The sequence below is a fragment of the Neolamprologus brichardi genome, chromosome 2 (assembly GCF_056152115.1).
Source record: "Neolamprologus brichardi isolate AB-2024 chromosome 2, ASM5615211v1, whole genome shotgun sequence".
NCBI classification, from domain to species: Eukaryota; Metazoa; Chordata; class Actinopteri; order Cichliformes; family Cichlidae; genus Neolamprologus; species Neolamprologus brichardi.
Genome location: NC_142105.1, coordinates 30,109,215 through 30,120,811, shown reverse-complemented (window position 1 = coordinate 30,120,811; position 11,597 = coordinate 30,109,215). Strand labels below are relative to the sequence as shown.

The 11,597-nt window shown below is 42.2% G+C and overlaps 1 protein-coding gene across 4 annotated transcripts; it reads left to right on the top strand.

Annotated features, from left to right (window-relative positions):
• The first annotated feature begins 1,788 nt into the window (after window positions 1-1,788).
• kcnk4a (potassium channel, subfamily K, member 4a) lies at window positions 1,789-9,896 on the top strand. Of its 4 annotated transcripts, XM_006781298.2 has the most exons (7): window positions 1,789-2,192; window positions 4,183-4,300; window positions 4,732-4,892; window positions 5,769-5,955; window positions 6,922-7,058; window positions 7,152-8,105; window positions 9,782-9,896. In XM_006781298.2, the coding sequence occupies exons 1-7, from the start codon at window positions 2,004-2,006 to the stop codon at window positions 9,797-9,799; spliced, it is 1,764 nt and encodes a 587-aa protein (XP_006781361.2). In that variant the 5' UTR covers window positions 1,789-2,003; the 3' UTR covers window positions 9,800-9,896. The 4 variants fall into 4 exon arrangements, with proteins under 4 accessions (XP_006781361.2, XP_006781360.2, XP_035767425.2 ...); XM_006781297.2 differs by lacking the exon at window positions 9,782-9,896 and having other exon boundaries at window positions 7,152-9,505; XM_035911532.2 differs by lacking the exons at window positions 1,789-2,192; window positions 9,782-9,896 and adding an exon at window positions 3,073-3,213 and having other exon boundaries at window positions 4,199-4,300; window positions 7,152-9,505.
• The last annotated feature ends 1,701 nt before the right edge of the window (window positions 9,897-11,597 follow it).

Genomic DNA, 11,597 nt, shown 5'->3' with positions numbered 1-11,597 from the left:
TGCTGACGCCAGGGACAGAGATTTAGACTGTCCACACAAACCAAAGCCAGCAGTCCATTAGCGCAGAATGCTAACAGCTGGCCAAACTCTGGGAAATCTCAGAACACTGTCATGGTCCACGTGGAGACGACCGGGGCCAGTCGACCCAAAGCATGAAGCTCCTAAATCCCAGTCCTTTTTTTTTCGGGGTATCTGACTCAAAGGTAAACACGGTTCAAAGTAGCCAAATGAAGATAAGACCTAACCATGTTTTCAATTAATGTCAAGATGTATGTTTGGAGTTCTGGCAAAGTGTAATCATTTGTGCACCCACTGGCAGGGTAGCCTGGTGTGTGTCAGTTTTTTTCAGATATTATGACAAACACCCTGCAATGAGAACATTTATTTAATGCCACCCATACCCTGCTGAAAAAGAATCGAGGAGATACGCCAGTTTGGAACTACTCTGATAGATTTACACTTTAGATACTTGATTGTTTTTAACCTGAACTAGTCTGTACTTCTGTGCACCTGAAAGTGTTCAAATGGCTTGAAGGGGAAGCAAATGGACACGCAATCATCCGTTCCTGAACCCTGACGTTGGAGGCGTCGCAGAGCGAGCAGAAGAGGAAGAAAAAGAAGGAGTTTCGATATTTCTCTATCAGCTGATTTCTAGAGTTTTAACAGGGGATGAGCGCCTGACTCCAGAGAGTTAAGGTACTGTCTTCGTTATTTTTCTCAGTTATAAAACATTCATTATCATGGAGACTACAGAAAGCATTTTGAATAGCTCCTTTCAATAGGACAGTATCGCTGTTGCTGTATTAGACTATGATCACGCTGGATGCATTTCTTAAAGCGCAGCACCTTTTTTTCCATTTCAAAGAACCACATCTCGATTTGGGTTTAAGATATGGTTTGTTTTTAGGAGTGTCTCTTGTCACACTCCAAGTTAAACAAGTCCCAACGTCAGTAACATCTCACACTGCGTCAGTGGAAATGATCTTTGTCTAAGCAAAGTTGTCAGTCTACTGATTTTACCTGCCATCTTTCCTCAGTGTAACCTGAGGAAACAGCTGGACAGGCATCTCTGTGACTTGAAATTAGGGCTCATATTTATATTTATCTCATTTACTTTTTACATGTATGCTGGAAAAAAAAATCCAGAATCAATTGGCAAGTAAATGTTGGTCTATGGTGAGTCATTTTCATCAGCTGGCCTTGTAACAGATTGCATGCTATTTCTCAAAGTGCAACATCATGAATGCTCTTTTGTGCCTCACCTTTTAATCTTACCTGAGGGCTTGAGAAACGAGGGCAAACAAAAAAAAAATCCAGTCTGTTTCATGCAAAAAGCTTTTAAAGAACTATTTTGTAATAAAATCTTGTATAACGTTGGGAGGTACCCACCGACACGAACATCTGGAGTCTTATAACACTGTAAATTTGAAAGAGGGCGGCTTGTTCTGTCACGTATTCCTCCTCTTACAATAGCTTTCGCATCAGTGACAGCTCTGCTTTTGGACAATCTGGACTAGTAGAATGTTAATTAAAAGACCAGCGAGTCGCTCAGTGTACATGCAGTGTGGCTTAAGGACCCACCTTTAATGCAGAAAACGTTTTGTGCAACAGCTCTGAAACATCCACACTGTGTGCCAACTGTAAGAGTAAACACTTTACAACCTGGATTCACTCAATCACCTGTCTAACAACAGTCATACTAATTAAGCCATGAAAGTCTCACTAAATTAAATTGCTTGTCATTATTTTCCACCATGTTAGTATTTTGTCACGTTTCGTGTCAGTGACTCTCAGGTTTGGGCCTGATGCACAGATGTCTTCCAAGAACACTTGTGGTGCTTTTTTTTTTTTTAAAGATATTTCTGTGCTCGCACATGTAGCACCTCTCTAAAGGAACTTCCTGTTTATGGCCAGTTGTATCCTGACTGAGATCCCAACCAGATCTGGACCTGTGAGCTGAGACCCTTTAACCCTGGAGGGGCAGGGAGAAAGACGGGGAGAAAATGCGCTGCACTACCCTCACCACCCTGCTGGTGGGAGTCATGTTGTACCTGGTGATGGGAGCGTTTGTTTTTGTCACCCTGGAAAAGCCCACAGAGACCTTGGCACATGAAAAGCTGCTTGAAACCAAGAAAGAATTCCTCATGAAAAACTACTGCGTCACCGAGTCGGACTTTCACGAGCTTGTACAGGTATCAGTGGACACAGTACGGTCACTATTATCCCACTCACACTCTGAAGCAGCTTTAAAATATGGTTTATTTACGGTGGCCCTGAGAGGCCAAATGGACTGCAACTTAAGTAAATACCAGCAAAAAAAACGCTCCAAAAGATCACAAAACACAAGGGAATTAGGAAAAACGGCAACAGAAATAGGAAAAAACAAAACAGAAATATCTGGGGTCATATCACCTGTGTGGGATAGGTGGTCAAAATAAGCAGCACTGAAGTATATATATTTTTTAGGCTTACTCGATTTGTTTCCATGTAAATGAAGTTATGTCAGCACAGTTGAGCTGTTTTAAAGTGCACACTGTATAACATTAGTGAGTAAATATTTAGAAGTGTGCCGTCAGAAGGCCGAAGCTTCCAGTCTGTATTAGATTAACAGCAAATTAAAGATGCTGAATGTAAATGTAAATAACCAAATTGCTGTAGTAACATTATCGCTCAAACCAGATGGGCTTTTGTAACTTGAATGTTTTAATTTGAAATTGAGCTTCACAAAGTCTGAATTCGAGTGGAACATAATCCTCCAGACTACATGTATTTTTCTTAATCTCACATTAAACAAGCAGTTGAAACACGTCCTTTTAACCATCTTTTTTCTGATTGGCTGTCCCTTGGACAGAAGGGAAACAGAAGGTTTGAACAGCAGGATATATGGGGTGCAACGATACTCGTATCGATATCGAACCGTTCCATACAGTACGCATATGTATGGAACAATACAAAAAAATTTTATTTTATCAACTTTTCTTCTGACGATGCTGTCTGTGTTGAGCGCTCAGTGGATCTGCGTTCGACTACTCCGCCTAGGCTGCACTGTCGAGCGCAGATCCACTGAGCGCAGCGCAAGCTAGCAAGACAGAAGTTAAGCTCGTTGCAACATGGCAACTGCCTCAACGCTACCCGAAATTGAACCTCCACCACCCTCATTCAGAGCTGGCGTTTGGAACTATCTTGGTCTTCATGTGAAGCATGACCCTGATGGTAAGCGCCTCATGGGCAAAAGTAAAACAGTATGTCGGATGTGCCACGCAATGCTCAATTGGTGGGAACTAGTGCGGTAGCGCAGTTAGCTCGTTAACGTGTTGACACCGTCCAGCCCCACGCACGGGGCGATCCGCGGTAACTCGTAAACGGAGATTTGCCGTGTTGTGGCGTTAACGTCATTTCAGATTAACGCTGACAGCACTAGTGGGAACACAACGAATATGACTGCACATTTACTCCGACATCAAGCAGACAAAAACAACAAGCACGCATGCTACAAACTTTACCCGAGTCATTTAGACAGCCGTTAGCACATGATTCTCCTTATGGGGACCGGATATGTTTAACATGCTGCTGAGAATATAGCCCAGAAGAAGCGTATAGTATAGCTTTTATTTTGGAAAGAGCCATTTCTCTGTAATAAACTCTTTTCCAAAGATGAGTGATTTCTCAATCAGATAGATTTATTTTTTTATTACTTTGTTGTTTCAGCAACATTAAATTTAAAAACTGTACTTTTGAGTTAAAATATATATTTATAATTTTAATAAATGACAAATTAAAAAGGCATGAACATTTTTTTGTATCGAAAAAATATCAAACCGTGACACCAAAGTATCGAACCGAACCGTGAATTTTATGTATCGTTGCACCCCTAATAAATATATATATATATATATATATATATATATATATATATATATATATATATATATATATATATATATATATATATATAAAAAAGCTTTAGATTACATATACCTCTCAGGCCGAGGTATTCAGTAGCACAGAGATATTCTCTTTAAGTTCCTACTGTTTACCACATGCTGCTTTTATTTTCCAGATTTTAATTAATATCATTCTTTATGTACGCTACGAGGTCCATGCATTATAAATACACCCATAATGTGAGTAAATAAAATGAACAAATAGATAAAACTTGGATGAAAAATTAAATTCCTTCAGGGTTTGATGTCTGCAGTCAAGGCAGGCCTGAATGTGAGCAGAGTTCCTGCCAACTTGACCACCCGCTGGGACATCGCATCTGCCTGCTTCTTCTGTGGCACCATCATCACCACCATAGGTAAGTGACAGAGCTCACCTGCAAGGGAAACATTGCTCTCTGAGTGACAAAATGATCCACCTGATGCACTGTTGAGATTCTCTTTTCTGAGAAAGTGTTACCTGCATTATTTTCACTGAAGCATTTAAATGTAATTTGGTATCATCTAAATTTGCAAGGATTTAGCCTGCAGGTGTTTTTATGGCTTGATAAATGTTACACTAGAGCTTATTTATGTCCTTGTTTCAAAGACACGCTACTTAAAATGTGATCAAACTGTAGCTTATTTTTCTGGTCAACAAAGTATTCATGAATTGTAGAGTCACAGCTGATGAATATTTTCTAATACGCCCTACTAATTAAAATAATTACACATGGTCCCTCTTTAAATTGTTTGTGCATGTCAGCTTTTATAACTAGCGTCATGTCTTTTTGATTAATCCTTCAAACAGGCTTTGGGAACCTCTCACCTCGGACGACTTACGGCCAGTTGTTCTGCGTGTGCTACGCTTTGGTGGGCATCCCCATGTTTGGCATACTTCTCGCTGGAGTGGGCGACCACATGGGCACGGTGCTGCGGAGAGCTGTGGCAAAGATTGAGACCCTCTTCCTGGTGAGAATGGTCTGTCCTGCCCATCAGCCAAAAAACTTAGGAGTAAACAGCTTTAAACCTACAAGGCACAGACTTCTTATCAGTGCTCTACGCAGTAAACTGTTTGGTTCTCTCTAAGTTGCAAGTTAGAACCATGCAAGAACCAAATGTCTGGGCTCAGCCTCACAGATAAAGTAAAGAGCTTGGTCACTTGGTAGAAGCTCAGAATAGAGTCCTCAACATCGAAAGGAGCCAGTTTGGGCATCTGATTTTGGCAGCTCCTAAATGAGCTGTTTTGTACATGTCCGACTAGGCAGGGAACCCAGGCAGAGATTATGTTTGTCAGTTGGGAATGGTCCTGGGAATGCTGCAGAGTCCTACCAGAAAAGCTGAACTACTAAATAAAGCTGTTCTTGGAACCTTATTTCTCCACAAAAAATAAAATAAAATCACAAAAACTGTCTTTGTAAATGAATTTTCATATAAAACCCGCATTAGAGTCAGATCAGCTGAATCACTTTAGCCACAGCTTAGAGCAACCGGACAGCAGCCTTATTCAAGGGTATCATGGTCACCATAGTCAAGTCATGTTGTACTTGTTTATTCTTTCAGGACTTTTCAAACAGATGGGTATTAAAGCTGCCCCGCTGTTACATCTTCAGTCCATGACTTTAGTATAAAGAAAGAAAATAATCCTGAGATGCAGACATGTGATGAAGATGCCAGTGTGGACCAATAAAAAGCTGACAAATCTCAACATTCAGCCTGAATCCAGACAATTCTTTTTCCTTTTTTGTTTAATCTAGTTTAATTCTTGCACTTTTTTGTTACATGTATAGCTGTGTTGATCTTGATTTATTCTGCATCTGTATTGGCTTCTATCTTTCTCTCTGATAGAAACGCAAGGTCAGGCCCACGACTGTGCGTGTGACCTCAGCAGTTCTCTCCATCCTAATTGGCTGTCTGATCTTCCTCGCTGTGCCGACGGTCGTGTTTCAGAAAGTGGAAAACTGGAAGTTCTTGGAGTCGCTTTATTTTGTGGTCATCACGCTCACCACTGTTGGCTTTGGAGACTATGTACCAGGTACAGACCAAACACACACACACGTTTTAATCAATATGGACAACAAGTTGATGGTTGTTCGTTTTTTACCTGGTGAAGTTGTAGCAACATACGCTGAACATGTAACCTGGTCTAGAGCAGATTATGTTCAGTGTTTCAGTTTAATGGTGGTGTTATGGGCATTTTCACAGATCCTTTTCCAAATGACAGTCTGTAAGTGTGATCCTCTGCTGAGGGAGTGCTTTTTAGCCCTCTGCCTTGAAAGTCTGATGGGGTATTCTCGTCACCTGGGCAGGTGGGCGGTGTGGACATCCAAGTTTGTGAATGCGATACCTCAAGTGAGATGATGTAGGCATTTCAAATTGATATCATAGTTGTATTGATGGAACAAATTTGAATAACAGGTCAAGTTTTCTGAAAAAAAATGTGAATGCAATAACTTCAGAACGCCGCGACCTAGGCACCTCCGTGCCCTTTTATATGAAACCTCTAATTAACGCAAATATGAATTGTTTTTCTGCTCTTTTCTTCGTCGTTCTCATGACTGCTGCCACGCTGCCTCCTGGCTGCATACCAAATATTCTTGGGCAAGATACTAACCCCATGTTTCCCTACTGGTGGTGGTCAGAGGGCCTGGTGGCTCCAGTGTCTGGCAGCCTCGCCTCTGTCAGTGCGCCCCAGGGCAGCTGTGGCTACAACGTAGCTTGCCATTGCCAGTGTGTGAATGGGTGGATGACTGAATGTAGTATAAAGCACTTTGGGGTCCTTAGGGACTGAGTAAAGCGCTATACAAATATATAAATAACCCAAAAACGAGGTTTATCTATCCACCCACAAAGTTACAGCTGTAGTCTCCCCCCGCTGAGGTTTAATTAATGATGAATGGTCAGCCAACTTTGTACAGGACTGCCTCTTTCTGTCATTTCTGTTCTGTGAGGTTCACTGGAACATCACATTAAAAATTAAATCAACTTTCTCTGCATGGAGTTGGAGGTACTGAAGACAACAGCTTCTTCAAGCTTCTGGTGTTGTTGTGGATCGTGTTCGGTCTTGCCTACTTTGCCTCCATCCTCACCATGATAGGCAACTGGCTGAGGGTGCTGTCTAAAAGGACTCGTGCTGAGGTGGGAGACTCCAGAAATGTTATCTGAGAGACACCTAAACTTGTGTCAGTTCTTCTACGTTGTAAAGCTAACGTTAACCTGTGTCCCTGTCAGATGGAGGAGCTGAGGGCCCACGCAACAGACTGGACGCAGAGCATGTCCAAGGATTTCCGCATCCCAAATCCTCTGGAATTTAATGACCCCTTCCTCCTGCAGCGGCGGCGCTGGAAACGCAGCGAGCGCCGACGCATCCGCCGGGGAGCCCAGGGTACACTGGGATACTTGGTGCGAGGGGGACCTGAGAATGGACATCTGCCAAGTCACTGGGCTGGCCTGTCGAGCTCCATGAGTGAACTGCAGGACAATTCGTCCGGGGCGAGGGGAACTAACTCAAAGGCACAGGTGAGTGCGGCTGGAGGGGGAACGGTCCCCATAGCAGCAGCAGGGTACAGGGCTGACCCTGCTAGGGGTCTGCAAGGGCAGGGCAGGTCATTTCCTCACCACCTGTCCCGCTCATTCTCCGTCCCCGTAACCCGCTCCGTTTCACAGCTGGATGTTGTAGGGGCACGTATGCAGGAAGGGTCACTCTCTGGATCAGAGTCTGCATTCGACTCCAGGTCAGATGGCTCCTCAGTCTCCTTCTCCTACACGGCACCCCACAAGTTCCAGCCGTGCCGAACCATCGGCAGCATGGAGGAGGGATCAGTAAGACTCGCACATATGGACACATCAGAGAGGAAAGATGAACTGATTCCAGCAGAGAACTATGAATCTGCACCAAACAATAGCCACAATCAGGCACCTGACCCTAGTCCTTCTTCTTGCTCCTCCTCTGTGCCCACATCCCTACCCGAAGTCCTCCTTCCCTGCCCTGACATCACCACAGCCCCCTCACCAAGCTGCCAGCTGCTCGACTTCTTCGGCGAGAACTTGGCGTATATTGACGAGTCCTCAGACACCCTGAGCGACCGCCCCCAGTCCACGAGCCAGGAGAAGAGGAGACGGCCCCGAAAGCCTAAGAAGAAGAGCATGAGGAGACAGCTATCATACAGGCGGAGCTCGCTGCAGGTGAGGAGGCCCAGCAGTGACATGCAGCCACCATCCCATCCTCCAACACCACCTCCAGCATACTCTCTTTCAGACCTGTCTCTACCTGAGAACCAAACAGATGCAGCTCCTGCACTCTGACAAAAACCAGATGTGGCAGCCGACATCACAGCTGTGGTTCTACACTGCTGCTAGCTCGAAGAAACACGCCTCATGAATGCAGCTGTCGTTTTGGGGTTTTTTTCTTTCCTTTTTTTTGGTGTTTATAGTTAGCCTCACAAAACCACCTCACCAATATTGCCTTGTTACTTTAGTGTGACTAAAACTATATAAGCTGGGTTTGAGTTTCCAGGACGCTCTGACAAAGAGATAAATCTGCCTTTCAGTGAGGCTAATCGAGCAACTTTAAGCGGACCGCTCCTCTCATAAAAAAGGTTCGGGACTGAGTGAGTCACATCATTACCAAGATGTCATTAAACATAATTACCTGCTTTGTTTTCAGCTGCTGAGCTCAGTCAATTCTCGGCACTGACTTGACATTAAATCTGAGATTTAATCTGGCTTTGTGAGGCTAACTTTTGAGGAGCGACTATAAGCTTTAAATGCAGTGCAGGGTTTACACACAGCAATTTACAGAAGCTGTCGGCCGCCTCGCCTGAAAAAAGACCACTTCCGTTAACATAAGAAAAAAATCATTTTATGAAATGCAACCTTAAAAGGGAAAGACATCCGGGGATGTGTTTTGAACAGTAAACGACATGTATTTAAAGTGTGTGAGGTCGTCGTGTGCTAACTAAATTGATCAAAAGACAAGATGCGCCAGGATCTGGGTAGCTTACCACCACGAAAATTCCCGGGTGAAAACCCTGCCGTGGGTGGAAAACCAAAACCACGACAACAGCACATCCGATTCAGAGCACGGCAGGGCCATTATTCTTCATCAGAACTGCACCATTGCACCATGGTGTGCTGTCATTCAGGTCCTTAAGTTGTCAGTCGTTTTAGGGATGATGGAAAGTGACTACTAAAGGATCTCCTGACTATTTTGTGTTTAAAAAGGGTTGTAAAAGAAAATCAGATGGTTAAACCTGATACAGTCACACCAAAGTTATTTAAGTTAAGTTTGTGCTGCGTGCCAACTTTGCAATCAAGTGTCCTTAAATCACTGTTGGTAATATTCTGCTTGTGTCCACTTTTCCACTTGACAGCTACAGTTTTTTGTTTTGTTTTTAGGTTTAATTCTTTTTCTGAACAATAACAAGTTTTATATCCTGTGTAATAACCTTTCATGTCCCATTTTTTTTGCCAGTTGATAAATCAGATGTATCTTACAGTGACGCATTAAAGAGACCTTTATTACACACTGTTACCAGACATTAAGTCTTTATCCTGTAACTGTGGAGTTTTCTTTCACTTTTAATGTCACTAAACTTTTTACACTTGGGTCTTCTACTTTATTAATCACAAATATGCAAATTAGAGCATGTATTAATAAAACACTTAGTGGTTTAACACTAAAAGCCTCACAGGGACCCAGAGTGTGTTTTGGTGTCTGAAAGCAAAAGAGATAAACTCTACAGGGTGCCTTTACATTGTGCAGTGCCTACATTGCTCATACAGTGATATATACCCAGTTTTTCATTCTTATTATCACCGTGGATATTATAAGTAAACTTTTTCCATCCTGGCTTTTTTAGGTAGTGACAGGATGGTGAGATGATACGCAGCACATGGCTCTAGGCAGAATCACCACCCAGGCTACAGCAGTGAGGACACAACCTCTGTACATATGTCAGGCAGGTGATCTATGGGCGCGCCGTAAAGTAGAAGTGCAGAAAACAAAAGATCCATATTTTTATTCTTGGAATCTGTTAGAACAGCTTCATATCATTCACAGATTAAAATGATCTTATCGATTTTAAACTGTGCTTTGGCGCAGAACCCTCAGTTCATCCACTGTCTGAAACAAATCAGTTTTAGTTCATCTTCCTTTAAGACGACTTTCTTCTGATTGACCGCAGCTCACAAACAAAAGGTTTGAATATCGGGTGGGTGGGGCTTCCGTGTTCACACCACGAGCTGTGTGCCTGAGATGCTCTCGATGATGTCATACAAAACAGAGAGCAGAAGAAAACTGAGAATGAGGTTTTACAGAGTTAGTTCTACAGTAAACACACTGACCTCATTATTGTAAACTTTGGTCATGATTAATATGAGCGTCCAATTTAATTTACGAAGGACTGTATTTTTTTAAACACTGCATTACATATGGACCGCGCTCTCATTCGCTTACATAATATATGTTCATTTCTTGTCTTTAAATCTCTAAAGGTTCATTATATTATATTCAGCACACGTCGCAGACAGAATAAAACGGGCACACAGTTGGCGCACTGTGCAGCAGCAGATGTGAAATGACCTGACCTGAAAGTCCTGAATGAACTCGGCTTTGGGTGAATGTGGGATGAATTGCCTCTTCCTGCTTACTCAGAAGCAGGAACTACTACACGAGGCTATCGTGGCATTTTGCCCTCCACCGGTGCCAAAATAAGTAACGGACAGAGCCTACACTCAAATTCAGGCTCCCACATATTCTGTCACTTGTTGACAGAAAGCTGGAAGTCGATGGCTCATAGTGGTGCGCTGACTATGAGCCATCAGCAGTAATGTCATTATGAGTCCTGAGTGAGGACGGATGCTTTTTAAAATAATTTATTACTTTTTCTTTTTGTACAATAAAATGAAGGTGGACAGCAGGGATGTTATTGGGCTTTATGCTAAATATGTACATAACTAAACATTAATTATGCACAGCATTGTGCAAAAGCCTTGAACTATCCCTTTTTTCCTTATATTTTGCTTCCAAGGGCCTGACCATTTTCAGAGAATAATTGTTTTTTAAGGTACTTGGTGTTTTTCTGACAGGCTGCTATTAACATACTTTCTTCCCATGCCTCCAGCTGAGTTTATTAGAAATGCCAAAGATAACACAATTCGACAGGCATGAGATGGGATTGTTACACCAGCAAGGTGATTCTAAAATATATCTCAGCAGTTTATCTTCGAGGAAAGAAAAAAGATAGAAAAACTATCTACAGCCGATAAACAGTATCTGAACACCATATTCTTAAGAAACAAAAACAAACAAACAAAAAAACTGGCACAGGACAGGCAAGGTGCAGCTGGACCTTCAGTCGATCCATCTACTGTTCACTGAAGCCTCATCAGAAACGGTATCAGTGGAAGGATGGGCATCACATCTTCAAACATCTTTTTAAAAAACAAAATCAAAACCCACAGGAAAGATAACACTATATATTTTTTTAAAAGATCAACTTTTGCATATAAATACTTGAAAAATAAATTTCAACTACATTTTTATTAAAAAAAAAAAACACAGCTAAAAGCCTGTTAAAGGCTGTATTTTCGTATGTGATTTAACCCTGTTTTTAAAAATTAGTCTTGGCCTAAGCCTAGTTTTAGACTAAATACTTTTTAATTGTAAGTCTTTGT